The 20,517-nt window shown below is 41.2% G+C and overlaps 1 protein-coding gene across 1 annotated transcript; it reads left to right on the forward strand.

Moving 5' to 3' along the window:
* The first annotated feature begins 1,666 nt into the window (after positions 1-1,666).
* On the forward strand, positions 1,667-16,699 carry Hspa9 (heat shock 70kDa protein 9 (mortalin)). Its single transcript, XM_005382096.2, has 17 exons — positions 1,667-1,878; positions 3,518-3,576; positions 3,789-3,876; positions 5,103-5,284; positions 6,603-6,727; positions 7,200-7,273; positions 7,545-7,651; positions 8,216-8,378; positions 9,182-9,274; positions 11,038-11,247; positions 12,268-12,495; positions 13,886-13,990; positions 14,386-14,503; positions 14,724-14,818; positions 15,215-15,307; positions 15,470-15,610; positions 15,932-16,699. The coding sequence occupies exons 1-17, from the start codon at positions 1,801-1,803 to the stop codon at positions 16,007-16,009; spliced, it is 2,037 nt and encodes a 678-aa protein (XP_005382153.1). The 5' UTR covers positions 1,667-1,800; the 3' UTR covers positions 16,010-16,699.
* The last annotated feature ends 3,818 nt before the right edge of the window (positions 16,700-20,517 follow it).

Consider the following 20,517-nt stretch of genomic DNA (forward strand, 5'->3'; position numbering starts at 1 on the left):
AAACACACTCTACCATTGAGCTACACCCCTAGGCCCAGGATATCATTAAAAATATAGCATGCATAGGTATTGGACAGTTTGATAAACATTCCTCCTCATGCAAACTATGCACCAGCTCCTTTCATTTCCCAATTTGACACTGAGATGGGGACAGAAAAATGAAACATAGCACTGTGCTGCACAGTGAACAATCACACCATTTGGCTGTGGATCTAACTGTCCATTCTTACTCATTTGAACCCTACGTTTTCTTAGAATCAGACTCATTTCTTCTAGCCTCAGGCTGTACACCATGTTAATTTGCAAGAAGCCTGTCTTTCACATTCGCAAAATCCTTCTTTCTCGGGTTCATGCTTTAGCTACCACTTCCCCTTGTGGCCGTGGAGAGCATTTACAAAGAACCTGGAGAAAAGACCCAAGAAAGTCAATCACTTCTTGTCCTTGTTGTTACAGGGTCTCCCTAGGTAGTCTTAAACTTCGGATCCGCCTGCCTTAGGCTGCGGAGTGCAGGGAATACATGCTGATTCTCAGACACTTTAAATCTAAAGGGTGTTTCGATTAACACCCTTCGATTCCAGGATCCTTTTGATAAATGTTCTGTAGCTTTTGAGTGTATGAAGCAAGGAAAAAAAACAAGCACAACTTGAAAGAGGGAAGTTAGGAGAATGCAGTTACTCCGGTCATTTTTACCTGCCCTCCTCCCTCCTTGTTATGTACAAAATAAATCCGTCATGTTTCCATTCTGTTTCAGTGTTTAATAGTATTTGTCACTTCCATGACCTCTTGCATCAGGGTGTTTTTATAAATCTCTACAAATGGGTCATGATCCCGTATTTTGAGGGCCTGAGGGAACTGGGAAAAAAGAGTGCTAAGTAGACTAATGAAGATAACAGCTGATATTTATGGAAGAGGACCTGGGCAGTTTTTTTTTTTAACTCTTACAATCCCTGTACTCTATGACCAGTATTAGCCCGAAAACTAACATTCAAAGCTGTGTGAAGAAAATGCTGTTTTAAAGATTGGAAATCCGAAACTCCTTTGGTAATACATTGCATGAAATTGTCTGCGGTCTCCATATCCAAGTATACTTCAAATTGTGAACGAAGGTTGGCACCGCGTAATAGACGCGACATCTACAATTAACAAAGCCCCAGAACAAAATGGCGCCCTCCACGCGGACCGGAAGCAGGGAAAACGTCCACGCGCGCTGTACGGATGCGCCCTGGCTCGCCCCCGATAGATCGAGCCAAACTCGCGTGCGCTTAGAGACACCCAGTGAAGGTTGTAGTCTCCAACAGTTTTCCGATACTCCCAGAGCACACGCGACACACGTCTTTAGTCAGATGCCATCTGCGCAAGCGCAGTAGGCTCCTCCTCCCGCGCAACTGACGCAAGGAGACCGTAATCTAGTCGCAGTTTATCCCGTGTGACCTTGAGTCTTCCGCTGCGAAGGACCGGGCCTATCTTAAGTATTGCCTGAATTTCCTTTTTCCGTTCCTCGCGTCTCACCGATTCCAAAGCCGCCACGGATGAAATGAGAGACCAAAGTTTTTTCAGTAATCGTTCGAAGGGTAAGTTTTCGGCATACCGTGTTTCTGGGAGCTGCAATCTGGTAGTCTCTGCTCGGGCGGCGCGGGCGGCGCCTCAGCGGAAGAGCGGGCCTCAGGACTGCGGGATGAGGGCCCGCCCCCACACCCCACGTGGTTAGAGGCTTCCAGAAGCGTTACCTCCACCGCGTCGTACGGTTTACGGCCGCCGAAACGGCTTTCTCCTCCTTCGCATTCCCTCCGTGCAGCCGCCATGATAAGCGCCAGCAGAGCCGCAGCGGTCCGTCTCCTAGGAGCCGCAGCCTCCCGAGGCACGATCGCCCACCACCAGGTACGCAACTGGCAGGCTTTCCTGAAGGGCTCAGCCGCCTCGGGCCTGGGTGAGGCAGGCCGCCCCTTCGGGGTCAGGCTCCCTGGGGAGATCGGAAGGCGAGGAGGGCAGTGTACCCTCCGCAGTGAACGCTGTCAGCCGAAGGCCTTGTTCGGGTTGTGCCTTGGGACCTGCTGAGTCACACGCCGCGCGGTCCGGAGCGTGAACTCAGAATTACGAGGCAGCGGTTCTGGGGCCGTTGCGTGGCTGTTAGATTGATTGAGCCCGGGGAGAGCGAGGCAGTCAGTGCATGGGGAGGGAGTCACTATTTTAGGTTTCTTTTTTACCCGAGCTTCAACGTAGTTTTTCTCATCAAGGCAATGCGCAGAGGATGCCCCTGCTATGAGATAAAGGAAGAAAAGCACCCGGATAAGGCGAAAATCTAATTCCAACTCCTATTTTCGTGGTTTGGGACATCTCAGAGTCCTAGGTGTAAGATTGTTTCTTTTGCTTTCAAAAAAGAACAGAAATTGTGGAGTGGCCGCGTTCATCTAAAATAAACGTAATACATTTTTGGAGAATGGGAATGTGAGCTGTCTACTCACACGTGGCCCTTACAGAAGGCTTGCAAGTAGCCTGGGTTTTGTAGGAAAGGTCTTTTATCCTTCTGGAATGCCCCTGCTTAAACCTTTTTCTACATAACTACCCAAAATTAATAACTACATACTCTTTTTCTGAGTCAGGGTCTCACAATGCAGTTCAGGCTGACTTGGACTCACTCACTGCATAGCCTAGGCTGGCCTCGAACTCCCAGTGATCCTCCTGCCTCAGCCTCCCTAGTGCTGGGATTATAGGCATGTACCACCGCACCCAGCTAGTAATTACTTATTTTCACTCCATGTCAGAGAAAATGAATTTTTTTCTTTTTTTTTTTTTTTTTTTGAGACAGGGTCTTGCTATGCATTTCAGGCTGGCCTCAAGCTCACTTTGTAACCCAGGCTGGCCTTGAACTCGCAATGATCCTTCTGTCTTAGCCTCCCAAGTGCTGGAATTACCAGGCAGCTGAAAATGAATAATTTAAATTGAGTACTTAAGTACACACGTTGGGATTAAGGTTTAGACTGCTGCTGAGAATGTGGTTCATACCTGGGGGCACTTTTGCTGCCAGGGAATGTCTTACAGATTTGGGTGGTCACAGCTTGAGAAGGGATGCCTACAGCCTTCTACTTATATAGAGTCAAGGGTTGCTTCTAAGCGTTCTACAACCCAGGGATCAGCCCTCCACAATAAATATTTGCCTCAAAGCCTCATGTAGGGAAGCATGTCTGTAGTCCCAGCTACTTGAAACACTGAGGCAGGAGGATCACAAGCTTGGTGTCAGCCTGGGCAGCATGGCAACACTCCAGAAACTGGCTCAAGATCAGTAATGTCAAGGTTAAAAAATGCTCTTGTGATTTAAGAAAATTTCATATCCACATTATTTACTTAATTTTGGTTTATTTGAAGAACACTTGTCTCACTACATAATTCCTCTTATACATTGACCACTGGGTAGCATAGCTCCTCAGCACAGTGAAGCTCAGATTTTCATGTTTTCTGCAGAAGAACTGGGAGAAGCCCATGTAGTTGATGGCTGATGCAATTCTTTTTTTTTTTAAAGGATGGCTGGAATGGCCTTAGTCATGAGGCATTTAGATTTGTTTCAAGAAGAGATTATGCGTAAGTATAACTTCATTTTCTTTGAGAGATTACCTACTAAAACTTACGGTAGTGGTTTCTACATATATGATAAACTATTCCTTTATAATTACCTACTTGATATACAGTGTAATGTACCACTGACATGTCCTGTATCAAGTATCTTATTTTTCTCTGTCATTCTAGAGACCACTGTTAAAGTGTTTAACCATTATATTTCAAACGTCTTACAGATCAGAAGCAATCAAGGGTGCAGTTGTTGGTATTGATTTGGGTACTACTAACTCCTGTGTGGCAGTAATGGAGGGGAAGCAAGCAAAGGTAAGCCTGATTAGAAGCTTTGAGCCACTTAGGTTACCTAGTACCAACCAGAATTACATGCATTTGAACTTAGGTAACAGGTTCTAAGACCTGGTTTTCATGTAATAGCTGCTCTTGAGCTGAGTGTGATTGTGTATATCTGTAATCCCAGCACTCTGGAAATGTGAAGAGTAAGTTTGAGCCCAGCCTGGGCAACAAAATGATTTAGGAAGACCCTGTCTCAGGAATTGCCTTTGGATATAGCTCAGTATGAAGACACTGAGTTCAGTCCCCAGTACCATGCAAAGTTAAAGAAAATGCTTTCCTCCTGCCTCTGTCTCCCAGAACGCTGGAATTACAGTATTGTGTAGGCATACACCATGATACCTGGCACTGGTTTTGGTTTCTTAGAATTTGTGAAGTGAAACTCTGGTGATGATAGTGGTACATAAACTTAATTCTTTCCCATGATTCTGGTCACAAACTGAATCGGACGGAAAACAAATCAAATTTCCCCATAAGGTCAGCATTGAACCTAACCATTGAATTTGATTTGATTCTCATTCATTTGAGTTTGTGACCAGAATTGTGGAATCAAGTTCATGAATCAAGGTACCACTGTAATTGAACAGGTTTGAAGCCCCACAGTAGGATTTAAGTTTGTTCTCATGGGTTAGAGATGAGACTCATTTACCTTTAGAAGGAACAGGAATGTCCTGCACTATAATCAAAGTCCTACAGTTTTATAAGTTAATTGAACCAAGCGGGAGGTTGAAGCCAAAAGCAAGCAGAACTCCACACCTAAGAGCTCTTTTCTTTCTACTAAAGACTGTTCTGAGGTCTTCTTACTCTGTACATGAAACCTTTATTTCCTCTGGGTTTTTAGCAAGATTTAGAGCACCTGGGGTTCTAGAACCTTAAGTTTTAATTCTCAACATGGAAGGAGATACTTTCTCCAACACAGAGGTGAAAAACCTGATTAGTAGTTTTAGTCCCAATTTTTTGTTATTGTGAATTGTTTCACCTAAGAGCTAGGAGTGGGGATGTAACAATAAAGACTAAAAATGCCAAGACACATTAAGTGTCTGTCCTCAGTGGTAGGTATTAACAAAGTCAGCGTAAGCTATGCAGGCCAATTAATACTATGCTTAAGCATTTGTTTTGTTGTTTGGGTCCTGTCTTAAACAGCTGCTGAAAAGATGCCACTGATTAGAATCTTATTTTTCGTCTCACTTTGGGAATTTTAGGTACTGGAGAATGCCGAAGGTGCCAGAACCACCCCTTCTGTTGTTGCCTTTGCAGCAGATGGGGAGCGACTTGTTGGCATGCCAGCAAAGCGACAGGCTGTCACCAACCCAAACAATACTTTCTATGCCACCAAGCGTCTCATTGGCCGGCGCTATGATGACCCTGAAGTACAGAAAGACATGTGAGTTAACAGCAGAAAGTTTTTTGTAAGGACCGGGCCCAGGCTTTTAGCACTTTTAACCAGGTCCTTGGTTTAGTCACTTTATATATTGACCCTGAGGGGAAATGATCCCCCTGTCAGTAGGGTCACTCCTTTTTATTTTAAAACTGGGCGTGGTGGCTCACACCTGTAATCCTAGCACTGGGGAGGTCAGAGCAGGAGGATCAACATGAGTTCAAGGCCAGCCTCAAACTACATAGTGAGATTCCATCTTCCCCCCCAAAAAAACCCTAAAAGGCTCATTTTGCTTTCACATACTCCAGGGCCAGCACATGCAAGGCCCTGGATTCAACCCCCAGCACCACAAAAAAGATAGACTTTTTGTTATTTTCCCTTTTTTTTTTTTTACAAAAAAAAAAAAAAAAAAAAAAAAGACCCTTTCCCAACTGCTTTGTTATGAATGGAATATAAATTCTGTATACATGAATCATGGGAACTTACATGACAGGCTTCTTCCAGTTAACCTAATAGTTCAAGGTTTATCTATCTGGTAATGTGCATTAGTACTTCGTACCTTTTTCTAGCCAAATAGTACTCTGTACAGATAAATACATTTTATTTGGTCATTTGTCAGTTGATGGACGTTATGTTGCTATATCCATTTACATACAGGTTTGAAGGCATTTGCCTTTCTCTCCTGTAGATATAAATGCTGGGTTATATAGTAATTTTCATTCTCAAATGGACCTCCAAGACTGCTTACAAAGTAACTGGAAAATTTTTGCTTGGTGGAAAATATTTATTTATTTGGTCTTTTTGAGACAAGGTCTCACTATGCGGTGCGAGCTGGGCTTGAACTTACTTACGTAGCCCAGGCTGGCCTCAAACTTGCAAGGATCCTCCTACTTAGCCTCCTGAGTGCTGGGAGTACAGGCGTACACCACCATGCCCATTTTTTTTTTTTTTTTTTTTTTTTCTTCCTTGAGACAGGGTCTTACTAAGTTGCTAAATTCCAAGACTGGGCTTCAACTTTACAATCCTCCCACCTCAGCCTCCCAGAGTGCTGGGATACTGGCATGAGCCATCACACCCAGGCTGGTCTCAAACTCACAAAGATCCTCCTGCCTTAGCCTCCCAAGTACTGGGATTACAGGCATGCACCACCACGCCGCACTTGGTAGGGAATACTTAGATTTCATTGGAATGATTTTAAACATTAGTGACTATAAAGATTTTCACGAAATGATTTCCTTTGTTGGCCATGTGTCTGTGTGGTGGAGAATAGCCATTTATGATGTATAAGTTTGTCACAGTAGTTTCTCATAATGTTTTCTTTCAGTAAAAATGTTCCTTTTAAAATTGTCCGTGCCTCCAATGGTGATGCCTGGGTTGAGGCTCATGGGAAACTCTATTCACCAAGTCAGATTGGTGCATTTGTGTTGATGAAGATGAAAGAGACTGCAGGTAAGTGGATTTAGTTCAAATCTGGGCAGTTTCCTCTCAGATTAGAAACACCATACCCTGCTCTTCTGTAGATGAGGCTGGTATCTTTCTTACAGAAACTCTAGGAATGGGAAGTTTGTTTTCGTATTTAACATGAAGATTGTGTAACTTCAGATGTTCCTAATGGTACTTGGGTTTTTTATTTTTTGCAGTATGGTATAGTGTTCTCTGTTGAAAGGCAGAAGGCTACACATTCAGCTTTTGTCCATATTAAGTAAAACTTCCACTTACAGTAGTGGCTGGTTAGGTCTAAAGGTCATTGTGAACCTACACTAAAATGTTAGAAGGTGAGATACTGATTTTTGAATCAGTGTCTTTAGGTGGAATGTTTTTCTGCAAGGTCTCTACGTGTTACTCGCTAAAAAACTAATTATTCTTCCTATTTTATCTGGTACAATATCATAATTGAACTGCATTCTTGATTCTTTTCCAGAAAATTACTTGGGGCACACTGCAAAAAATGCTGTGATCACAGTCCCTGCTTATTTCAATGACTCACAGAGACAGGTGAGGTCAATTAGCTTTTATGTCTTTTTTTTTTTTTTTTTCTTTTTCTTTTTCTTTTTTTTGAAACAAGGTCTCAGTATGCAGTTCCCTGTCCTTGGGATCACTTTGTAGCCCAGGCTGGTCTGGAACTTGCAATAATTTCTTGCCTCAGCCTCCTGAGTGCTGGGATTACAGGCATGCTGCGCCACCATGCCCAGCTCAGTTAGCTTTTTTACAAAAAGAAGTGGTACTGAGACACAAGGGTGAAAACATGCTTTTGTGTTTGGTCTAGGCTACTAAGGATGCTGGCCAGATATCTGGACTGAATGTGCTTCGGGTGATTAATGAACCAACAGCCGCTGCTTTGGCCTATGGTTTGGATAAGTCTGAAGACAAAATGTAAGTTTGTGTAAAAAATTCTAAATGAGTGTGAAAATAAGGTCATACAACCCTGAGATTTATTCTAAATCATCATCTTTATATCGTACTGACTGGGCTTTCTACTTACATTAAAAATACATGTTCTAAAAAATAAATAAATAAGAATACATATTCTTTATCTTCTTCAGGACTTTTTCACTCACATACATCTGTAAACCAATAGTCTGGAAGGGTAAGGCAGATAGATTGCAAATCTGAGCCCAGCCTGGGCAATTTAGTAACATCCCATCTTAAAGTAAAAAAGAGCTGGGGATTTCAGTGTGAAAGCCCTAGATTCAAGCTCCAGTACCGCCCCCACCTCCACTGTATACTTTGAGACCTTGGTTCTGTTGGTGTACATTCCTTCAAAACATGGTTGTCATTTCAGTTCTATATACATTAACAAATATGTCACTTAGGCAGGTACATGATTTCATAATTATACCTTAGAAAAATAGCTAAATTCTCACTTGGTTGTTCAAATTCATCCCTTGTGATGGTTTTTTTCACTAAGGTTTGTTTTGTTTTGTTTTTGGCCTTTAGCATTGCTGTGTATGATTTAGGTGGTGGAACTTTTGATATTTCTATCCTGGAAATTCAGAAAGGAGTCTTTGAAGTGAAATCTACCAATGGGGACACATTCTTAGGTGGTGAAGACTTTGACCAAGCCTTGTTACGACACATCGTGAAGGAGTTCAAGAGAGAGGTTAGTAACCATTGTGGTTAATGTATAGGCATTGGGATGTTGATCATTTTTGTTAAGATCACTCATGCTTTGTTTAAAAATTTTGCTCTTACTTGAAAGTAAAATAATTTGTGGTTTAGGTTGATGGGTGAACTGTGCTGATTTTGTAGCTTTAGATTGGGAAACAAATGATTTGAACTATGACACTCAGTGTATAATATTGGAAAAGCAATTTTGGGACTCCTTTTCTCTTTTAACTTGAACCTTAGAGCTGGAAAGAGCTGTCAGTTCAGTTGTCTGGCTCCAGGCAGATACATTTTTTTTTTCCTTATTTTTTTGTACTGGGAATTGAACTCATGAGTTTGCATTTGCCAGGCAGGCGCCATACCACTGAGCTATATCCCTGGCCCTTAAACTAGGTTATGAAATACAGATTTTTTTTTTTTTTTTGAGACAGGGTCTCATACTGTAGTTCAGGGTGGCCTTGAGTTAACTATGTAGTCCAGGCTGGCCTTGAACTCACTTTGTAGCTCAGGCTAGCCTCACATTCACAGCAGTCCTTCTGCCTCAGCTTTCCAAGTGCTGCGATTACAGGCATGCACCACCACACCCAGCTCCCATATAGATTTGCAGGGGCGGATACTGGGAATCAAACTCAGGATCTTGCACTTACCAGGCACATGCTGTGCTGCTGAGCTATATCCCCAGCCCCCCTATAGATTTTTAAAAGTAATAGCTCTGTTTTGTATTCTGCCTTGTTACTGCAATTTAAATAGCACTTACCACCTCACTGATTGCTACTATTCTGTGTCTTCACTTTGTAGACCGGGGTGGATTTGACCAAAGACAACATGGCACTTCAAAGGGTGCGGGAAGCAGCTGAGAAGGCTAAGTGTGAACTCTCTTCATCTGTGCAGGTAAGACATCGAGAACTCCCAGAAGCCTTGATGGATATTTTATTATTAGCCTGAGTTTATTTGAATGGCCTATTCTAACTGGTCTAATGGTAGTGCAGTCCTTCTAGTTTTCTGGTTTAGTAAGAACCTTTGCCACAAAAGTAAAGGAGTAGTGATGTAGTCATCAGTTTGTTTTTAAACACCAAAATCAGAAGTTCTTGTACTGCAGTCAGATAGTAAGATTTGAATGACAGGGCTGAGTGTATAAACAGAGTAGTGTTTGCCTAGCATGTGCAAAGCCTTGGATTGATTTCCAGCACTCAAAAACAAAAAGACATTTATTTTTGGTGCTAGAAATCAACTTGGGCTTTGTGCTGAATTATATACCTGCAGCCCAGGGCAGATTTAAAAATCTAGTCTAGGGCTGGGGGTGTAGCTCAGAGGTAGAGTGTTTGCTTGGTATGTACAAGGTCCGGTGTTCAATCCTCTGCACCAAATAAGTAGCAGTGCACAGAACTGGAATTACTAGCTTAGAAAACTTATCTCTACTTAATTGAATACACCTTGTGAATCTCTTAAGTGGCTCTTCATTTAATAATTTCAATCACCAGTCTAGACCATGAGGTTTAGGGAAGTGGACATTCATTAATAAATGTCAAACTAGAAGGGAACAGAATAGGGGTTAAGGGTGGTGTTTCTCGGGCTGGAGGTGTAGTTCACTGACAGCAGACATGAGGCCCCCAGCACTGCTAGGGTTCCTTATTTCATCGCTTAATGATCTATGTGATCTTACAAATCGTTCAACATTTGAGTATTCATAGCTACAAAATAAGAATAATAATTGTACCTTCCCCAATGGAGTTGTGATTACCAAATTAATAATTTTCTTAGGGTGGTGTACAGTGAATAAACAACTATCAGTGTAACAACTGATAAAAAGAATTAAGTTTATAACACAAGAAGGAACCTGACAGGTATTTTTTATAACCAGGATACTTTGGGAATTGTTTAATCGGATAGTCTCAGTTACACGTAAGACCCCATGTCATATCAGGGTTTAGGATTATTAAATATTGGATGTTGAATAGTGAGGCCATTAGCTTTCTGTGGATGTAATGGTATACTAGTTTCTGTTCATCTAATAAGTGCAGAGAGTACTTCCATAGCTCTCTTAAATTTATAAGCTTCCTAGAATAGATAAAGCCTAGGACTGGTATTGGGTTTTTGAATGAGAGCGTACTTTTAAAATCTTTGTGTACATGGGGTTATTTTTTAAACTTGGTGAAGGAAAACAGTAGTACAGTTGTTAGTATTAAATGGAGAACAGCGATTGTCTCCTGGATAAGGATTTTCTCCCCTCCTTCCCACCCCGCTTTTCTACTCCATTCTTACCAACCACTTAATAGTCTACTCCATGCAGCACTCAGGCAACACGTTTGTTTACGTACTGACTACCCAACCAGTGCTTATTAGGCAGGTGTTATTTCAAACAGTCGATTTTTGTATTGATAAAATTGTCATTTTTATATTTCTTACTACCTTACAAAAATTAACCCCCAAAATACAGTTTTTGTTCATCCTGTATTTAAATAATTGAACTACTAAGTGGTTAATACCTGTGGAACTTACAGCTACTGTTGATCTCCCCACTCACATGCATTTAGAAGGAATAGTCTCTCTTTTTTGAACCAGGAATCGAACTCAGGACCTCGTGCTTGCTAGACAGGTGCCATGCCACTGAGCTATATCCGTGGCACCCACGCTTTTAAATATTTCTTTTGCAGACTGACATTAACTTGCCATATCTTACAATGGATGCTTCTGGACCCAAACATTTGAATATGAAGCTGACCCGAGCTCAGTTTGAGGGGATTGTCACTGATCTAATCAAGAGGACTGTCGCTCCATGCCAGAAAGCTATGCAGGATGCGGAAGTCAGCAAGAGTGACATAGGAGAAGTGATTCTTGTTGGTGGCATGACTAGGATGCCCAAGGTAAGGACTTCCAGAATTCTTGTCAGGAAGGAAAGAGAAAACCAACACACAGTGCATTCTTAGGGACGATGGCGTATGTGGTACGTGGGCAGATAGTTGGCCCATTCTCAAAGGGTCACTTAAAAGAGTGGTAAGATTGTGTTCTCAATAGTTTTTAATTTTTTTATTCTTTTAACTAAAGGGTATCAGAGAAAAGATTTAGGGGAGGGTCAGAATATCTTTGGCGGCATTAACAGGAAGGATCCTGAACTCAAGTCTTGTAAAGTTTTAGGAATGAAAATAAATCATTAGATCAAAGATAATATAAAACATCTATACTAACAGTCTAGTGCCTGTGGTTTCTTTTCACCTATCTTCAACAAAGATTTGTGCACTGATGCATTTTATTCAACACATTCTGAAAGTACGGATGTATGAAAATAATGTTGTTGAAGATGCTGTTCTTCTTGGCAGCCTGAGTAGAATTATCTTGTGCCTGAGTAGTGGCTTTGGTATTTTTAGTTGTTCCACTGAAATGCATGGGGAAATGAGCACAGAACAAACCTGGGATAAATGGCTCTGGGTCAGTAGGACAAAAATTATGTTAACATTATCCAGGATGCTAACCAGCCCTTTAGCACTAATAAACAGGATGGAAGAATATGCCCTGTGCTGCCCCAACAGTATTGAATTATTCCTGCTGCCTTATTTAAATTGGCCTTCAGTTGATGATGTTTATAATAGGACTTAGGCTACAAAATTTATAAGTCCTCTTGTCTTGTCAACTGTCTAAAACAATTTGATGTGTGGGAAAACAGGGAAGAAAACTTAAGCAAATGCTTTCCAAATTTAAAAAGGCAGTGATTAGAGCATGTTTTCAGATCAGTCAGAATTTGACTGTGAAATAAAAATTTAAGTAAACATTTTTGGATCTGAACCAACCTGTCTTGAAATCTCACTGGTGTCTTAGGACATGCTATCTGTCCGGAGGCAGTTTGGTCCTAAGTACTGGGTAACAGGTTCCTTTTCCTTAATGCTCAGGTGCAGCAGACCGTGCAGGATCTTTTTGGCCGAGCTCCAAGTAAAGCTGTCAATCCTGATGAGGCTGTAGCCATTGGAGCTGCAATTCAGGGAGGTGTGTTGGCTGGTGATGTCACAGATGTGCTGCTACTAGATGTCACTCCACTGTCGCTGGGTATTGAGACTCTAGGAGGTGTCTTTACCAAACTTATTAACAGGAACACCACTATTCCAACCAAGAAGAGCCAGGTAAGTGCCGTTCTTGCCACGCCTCATCACATAAGTATTAGGGTTTGTGAGTGGTGTGATTGCAGGTGTGGTAGAACATGCCTGTAATCCCAGCACTCCAGAGGCTGAGGCAGGAGGATCACCATTAGTTCAAGGCCAGCCTTAAGTACATACTGAGACCCTGTCTCAAAAACCAAAACCAAAAACACACACACAAAAAAGTTACTGTATGTTTAGAGCCCACACTAGTTGACTGGGTGGTGAGAATCTTGTCTAATTTTTGATTTTTTTGGAACAGGGTCTTGCTAGGTAGTTCAGACTAGCCTTGAACTTATTACGTAGATGTAGCACAGGCTAGCTTCTAATTCACATCAATCCTCTTGCTGCAGCCTCTCAAGTGCTGCATTACAGACATGTACTACATCTGGCTAAGAATCTTCTTTTTTTTTTTGTCTTTTTGAGACAGGGTCTCGCTGTGCAATTCAGGCCAGCAGTGAGCTCACTTTGTAGCCCAGGCTGGTCTCGAACTCGCAAGGATCCTCCCTGCCTCAGGCTTCCAAGTGCTGGGATTACAGGAGTACGCCACCACGCCAGTGCATTACCATGCCTGGCTAAGAATCGTATCTTTTATTATTATTCCTAGAAGAGTGTTTTGTTTTATTTTTGGTACGGAACTTGAACTCAGGACCTCGCACTTACCAAGCAGGCACTATGCCACTGAGCTATCCCTGGCTCCCTAGAGGAGTTCTTATGTCTGCAGTGATGATTTTAGGGAGGACGTTAATAGTTTTGGCTTCTAAAATGTCTCCTTGTTTGGTACCAGTTTCACTGCAGTCTTTTCTTGAGCAGAAAAGCCTGGCTGGGGCAATGGGACTGTACCCATCTTCTGAGAAATGATGGGGTTGGGTTGAGTACTGAGATACTAAGCAGGGCTGTTTGTGCCTGGCTTGGTTTTGGATTAGGAATTATTTCATGACCTTCTCAATCTTGACATTTTTCTGAATGTTGGCTGTAGTTGTGTTTGTGCAGTGATGTATTTGTCAACACATCATTCTGAAAAAAAAAAAAAATGTGATGACTTCTATGACTGAGCACAAAATACATCTGCCACTGATCCCTGTTTCCCCGGATTACTAGGCTTCAACATTTTGGCTCCTTGTCTTGGTCCCTTTTGTACATGTGCTGCATCTTTGTTCAGGGCATTTGCTTCATTGAAACAAGAGCTGTTGTATGCCTTTTCGCTGTACTAGTCCTACTCCTAGTCCCTGTAAAGACATAAACCTCTGTTTTGAGCATAATGTACATTAGGACCCTTCCCAGTACTGGGATCTGAACGTTTTTGTTTTTCTTTTCTTTATAAAGAAAACAGTTTAATCAGATTGCCAACACGGGAAGTTTTCTTTCTCCTCAGGTGTTTTCTACCGCTGCTGATGGACAGACACAAGTGGAGATTAAAGTGTGTCAGGGTGAGAGAGAGATGGCTGGAGACAACAAGCTTCTTGGACAGTTTACTTTGGTAAGTATTGTGAATTCTAATTTATTGTTCCACAAGCTCTTCATTGTACAGTTAGACAGTATTCCAATACCCATAGATTGCTGGTATATATATATGCATACTGTGTTACTCCAAGGAAGTTATGCAGATGAATTCTTGGCTTCATTTCTACATGAAAAGTTTGCTTATGCCTTATGCTTTAAGAACTTCATCAAGAAATTTCTAAATGCTCACAAACAGTGCTAACTCATGAAAATTCTACCCTCACAAACTTGTGTTTTTGTACATTACATGAAAATATCACTTATTCTTCCTAGGCAATAAGTGATTCGTTCACCTGACAACCATATCAGTCTGATAGCAATGGCATTGGGTCCCTCTGTCAGGAGTTTACTCAGGATATTTACTTATTTTAGGTTGGCATCCCCCCAGCCCCTCGTGGAGTGCCTCAGATTGAAGTTACATTTGACATTGATGCCAATGGGATTGTACATGTTTCTGCCAAAGATAAGGGTACAGGACGTGAGCAGCAGAGTAAGTTTTCATTTATTAGACATTTTTGTGTTATATCCATTCTGAAGGGAGGGTTTCTCTTTGCCTCTTTTCAGTTGTCAGAATTGCTTTTTGTAAGTAGGGTTTATGTATGGGCCAGAAAACCAAACAGATAACAAAAAGTGTTGGGATTGAAGTTACAATAGACAGGAAGCCCAGTTCACCATTTTATCTAAAAACTAATGAGATGGCTTTTTTACAGTTGTAATCCAGTCTTCTGGTGGTTTAAGCAAAGATGATATTGAAAATATGGTTAAAAATGCAGAGAAGTATGCTGAGGAAGACCGGCGAAAGAAGGTAATTTTGCCTCTGAGTTTTGTAATCTTAGTAAAGCTGGGGTGTGAAATTGGAATTTGGATATAGTACTATCTTCATATTTTCTCCAAAGCTACCCTTCTTTCCCCTTTGTTTCTCTTCCAAGACAGATTTATGTCAGTGAGACTGTCCTGGGCTCAAGTGATCTTTCTGCTCTATCCTCCCAAGTATAACACAGCACCTGGCATGGAATGTTTTTGTTTAGTCTTCATACGTTTAGACTCTAGCTCAAAGCTATCCTATACTACCTTCAAACCAGTGATTTTCACTAATTTTACTTGTGCAGCGGATAGCTTATTGTCTTGCTCAGCATGGACATTCAGCAAACTGGTTGACTGCAAAGTCACTTATGTATATTAAACTTCTAATTTTTCTAAGGAACGAGTTGAAGCAGTTAATATGGCTGAAGGAATAATTCATGACACAGAAACAAAGATGGAAGAGTTCAAGGACCAATTGCCCGCTGATGAGGTGAGTTTTAAAACTCAGGAAATTAGAAGCATCAATGAAACTCATTTTTGTGTGAATCTTGACATAAGGATTGAGGTTCTAAAACATTCTGATACTGATTCTAATAATGCTACATGTAATGAGATAGACTTGGAAAAGTGAGCATTTTTGTTTTGTTTTAAGTGCAACAAGCTAAAGGAAGAGATTTCCAAAATGAGGGAGCTCCTGGCTCGAAAAGACAGTGAAACAGGAGAAAACATCAGGCAGGCAGCTTCCTCTCTCCAGCAGGCATCATTGAAGCTCTTCGAAATGGCATACAAAAAGGTACAGAGCTGAAGGATGTGTTGGTCCTCATTTGATTATTTTACTGTAACTGCTCCCGCTCCTTCTATAACTGTTTATGGAATTAAGAGCTTATTAGAGTTAGAAATACCCTCTTGCTCTCTTGACTCTACTTTGAGTGTGGGAAGAGTGTCAAAAAGAGAAGTCATCCCACAAAACATCAATACTCTAGGGCTGGGGAGTGTGGGGAAGAAAAAATAAGAAAAAAAAATTGGATTAAGTATATATTTCTATGTTTTGGTGTTAAACAGAGAGCAAACTATTGCTTAATATTAAGTGTGTGCTTCTCAAATGTTTTACCAGATGGCATCTGAAAGAGAAGGCTCTGGAAGTTCTGGCACTGGGGAACAAAAGGAAGATCAAAAGGAAGAGAAACAGTAATAATGGCAGTACATTTTGGAGTCAGAAGGACAGCATACTATGAAGCTTGGGAGTAGAGGGACTTCCTGAGCAGAAATGGGCAAACTTCAGTCTTTACTGTGTTTTTGCAGTATCCTATATATAATTTCCTTAATATGTAAATGTAGTGGCCATTAGCAAATGATCATTTAATGGATAATTCTGACAGTACAGAGTTCACAGTGTTCTGTCCCTAGCCTGTCATTTTTCAGTTGCATGTGAAAGGGGAGTAGGACAAATTATTACTGATCATTATAATGAGTTAGCATTGGTTTGTGCTGAAGCAGCCATATTTTTGAAGGGTGAAACCATCTCACATTCAGTGGAAAAGATGGACTGGGACCTGGAAGAATGCCATATGGGGATGAAGATTGGTTTTGTTGGCTCACAATACTACTATAAGGAATGAAGTTGTATGTACATGGAGTCTTTCAGCTCAGGCCTTGCAGACAAGCCAGGTACTTGTGCCATGTGAATGGGGCAAAGGAAGCTAGGTCAATAGAAAACGAAGCTATTTGTTAGGTATAGCTTTTAAAACAAGGCACTGATGAAGTCCCTAATGTTCTTAAGGCATACTTTTTTTAGCTGTCTGCTGGCATGTCTGGCACCTTGATTCTTCTTGATCCATTCTGGATTTTTTTTTTTTTTAAATAAACATGAAAAGCACCTCAATCTCTTTTGTTTATGAGGGGTGAGGCAATCAGTTTGAGGAACTAACTATGAACTTCCTAGATTTCCCAAGGGAAGAGGCAGACAGAGGATTTTGTAACATTGACTAAAGACACAAATTGCGAGATTTAGAAGGATTTGTACAATGCGCCATCATAGGCAAATCTGGTTACAAGGCCAGGAGTGGTGGTGCCATCTGTGGTCCCAGCAACTTGGGAAGTTGAGGCAGGAGGATCACTGAGTTCAAGGCCAGCCTCAACTACATAGTGAGACCCGGTCTCCAAAAATAAGTAAATAAATAAATCTGGTTATAAGACTTTTATTTAGCATGAAAACAAAGGCTGCCATTTGCAGGCTGCTTTCAGCTGCAGCAAAAACAAAGCAGAACTGGCTTCTGCTAAAGAAAATGTTACCTAGTAGTAAGTCCCAAGATATTCAGTGACAAGATATTCAAAGATAAGAGGACCCTTAATTCCTTGGCATGCCCCAAATTTTTCTTTCAAAATTTTTATTTTTATCAGTACATATTTGCAGTATATAACTGTATTTGTTATGGGGAGTTTGTATGTATACATAACACATGTTCATTCTTTTTACACCCCCTTCTCCCAGCTTTCTCAAGTAGTGTTGATGCCTTAAACTGGAAACGTGACCACATCATAACATCCCATGAAATGATCAGATATTTGCCAAGTCTCCCTCTAGACTTCCCTTTGTGTTTTATGGACACTTGAGAAGACAGGCTTAGACTGGCATATCTCTAATGTTTTGTAATGGTATTGAGAAATGCAATTCCTACTTTTTAGGGTCAACCTAAGAAATGAGTGATGCTCTCTGAAGAAAGTGGTTCACATCCATATATGGTGATGACACTCCTGGAAAATTCAGTGTCTGTTAATGCCCGTATGAAAGTATCTTGGGATTTTTGTGAAAAATACAACCAAGACTCATTTTTAGCTACACGAACACTTGAGGAGAAAACTTTACAGTAATTCTCAATTATAAAAGACTGTCCTGTGGTGCATTGGAAGATACTTAGCATTTCTGGTTGGCCTTTGCCAACTGAACTCCTCTACTGTGCCCCAGTCAGTATGGCTGCTGAAAATACCCTCCAAGATTCCAGGGTACTCCAACTGAGAAGCAGAATGTAGTCCAGGTTTATCCTAGGTATCTGAGAAGCCAAACATCCTAAGCAGGGGACCTCCTGTGAAGCTACTGCTAGGGCATTATTTAGAGTGAAATTCACAGGGGCTGGGAATTTAGCTCAGTGGCAAAGCGCCTGCCTGGCAAGCTCAAGGTAGTAAGTTCGATGCCTGGTACTGGAAGAAAAAAAAAAAAAAAAAACAGGGCTGGGGATTTAGCTCAGCAGCAAAAGCGTCTGCCTGACAAGCGCAAGGTCGTGAGTTCGGTTCCCGGTACCAGAGAAAAACCAAAAAAACAAAACAGAGTGAAATTCACTATAAGAAATTACTTAACAATTACAGATCCTGTGAAATGTTACTGGCTAGAGATGCTGAACCACCAAAGGTGTAAACTTCATGCTCCAGGTAAAGCAAGCAGAAAATTCCAACTTTCATTTGCTTATTTATGTTTTGTTTGGGCCCTTGTCTGGTTAGATGATACCCATCCTTTTTTTGGTAGGGTTAAACTGCTTTGTTTTTGTTTTTCTTCCGGTTCCAGGAATCAAACTCATGACCTTGCGCTTGCCAGGTAGATGCTGTGCCACTGAGCTAAATCCCCAGCCCCAGGGTAAACTGATTTAGAAGCCAGTAATATAGCTAAGGGGCACAGCACCTGCCTGGCAAGCACGAGGTCTGGAGTTCAATTCCTGGTACCAAAACTGCTTTTGTTGTTAAAATCCCAGAAATAACTTTCATTTTCCTCTTACTCCAACTTACTTTTCTTGATCTTTCTAGTTCCAAAGTAAAGGTGTGGTGCTTATGATTCTGAAACAAAAAACAACGGGAGCTGGAGATGTGGCTCAGTGGTAGAGTTCTTGCCTCACAGGCACAAAGCCCTGGGTTCAATCCCCAGCACGACAAAAAAAAGCCAACAAATTTTAGCAGAGTACCTGGAGAATCACCATCTTCACTATTTTATTGTAAATTACCACTTACATTAATTATTCTGCATGTTTCTACACTTCACATTTTTTTTTTAGACAGTCTCAGCATGAACCTGCCGCCTTTTTTCTTTCGGTTTTTTGAGACAGGTTCTTGCTATGTAGTTCCGGCTGGCCTTGAACTCACTGTATGTAGCCCAGGCTGGCCTCAAACTCAGAGATCCTCCTGCCTCCGTCTTCCAAGTGCTGGGATTATAGACATGTGCCACCATGCCCATCTAACCTGTTTTTAAACAAGAGTTATAAAATGTTAACTAGCCCTTCCTAAGTCTGTTCTTGCCTACTGTTTTTTACCGTATTTCCCTGAAAATAAGACTAGGTCTTATGTTTTTATATACAACAGTCTTCATGTACAAAAGTACAACTTACTTGAATATAGTCATATCATCTAGAACATTCTATCTCCAAACCCAACCCGATTCCATCCTTAATTTCTAGCAACTCCGCTTCCTGTAGCACTGTTGGCCCTAATATCTCACATCCAATAATAATGTTCCTTTAGTGAGCACTTATTTTGGGTTTTTTGTCTTACCAGTAATTGAACTCATGACCTCACATTTGCCAAGCAGTTACTGTACAGCTGAGCTATATCCCCAGCCAAATGAGTGCTTTAAAAAAAAAATTTTTTTTTAAAGAACACTTCTTTGTCCATGTAGAGTGTTCGCAATGCACTGTCAACACAATTGTCAGTAATTTTATCCCATCAATTCTTCAAATCACAACCTTTTGCAGGCTAGTCCTTGCAGAGTTTCCATTAAATCAGTATTAATTGAAGACTTAGGAAACAGGAGTGGCAACAAAAATGATGACAGTTAAGAGTTATGGTCCAGAGCCGGCGATATAGTTCAGTGGCACAAGCACCTGCCTGGCAAGTGCAAGGTCCTGAGTTTGATTCCCAGTATCAAAAAAAAACAAAATTATGGTCCACACAACCGACCAAAATTGCAGGCATCAAAATTCAGTAAAATATTCATTTCACGTGAATAGTTTCAGTAGTACATCCACTACCACACATGAAGATTCATATTAGATACAGCCACATCTGTTCATTAGCAAGTGTCATATATTACTTGTGCATTGCATCTGGACTCCCACTTGGTCATTTGACAGTCTTGAGTTCATCTGTACATAAGTGTTTTAACTAAAAGGCACAGGTTGCTGGGGGTGATGGCACATGCCTGTAATACCAGCACTCAAGAGGCTGAGGCAGGAAGGTTGTTGGGAGTTCGAGACCAAGCAGCTCACTCTGTAGCACAGGCTAGTCTTGAACTCCCAACAATCCTCCTGTCTAAAGATCTGGATCATATGCTCTCTCCACTACAGAGATTCAAGTTCTTTTAAAATTAATAATATAAATTATATGTTCATCTGCCATTGTGTGTGTGTATGTGTCCAGTCTATACCAGACCCAGCAAATAAAGTTAACTGATGAAAGTGGATTTTTCTTTTAAATTTTTGAACTCCCTATGTTGTCTAGGTTACTCTCAAAATTTGGGTTTAAGTGATCCTCCTGCCTCAGCCTCAGGAGTACTTAGGACTCAGCACTCACTGCACTCAGCAAAAGTTCCCAGAAAAGGAATCAAAAAAAATAGATCCAAAAATAGCTCAAGGTTTTTCTGGGTAGCAAATGGAATTGGGAGTGACCAAAATAAATAGCAAACCTATCTTGGTCCATTTTGTGCTGCTTTAAGCAGATACT

This window comes from Chinchilla lanigera, unplaced genomic scaffold (genome assembly GCF_000276665.1).
Source record: "Chinchilla lanigera isolate Chin_1 unplaced genomic scaffold, ChiLan1.0 scaffold00017, whole genome shotgun sequence".
In the NCBI taxonomy this organism is placed as follows: domain Eukaryota; kingdom Metazoa; phylum Chordata; class Mammalia; order Rodentia; family Chinchillidae; genus Chinchilla; species Chinchilla lanigera.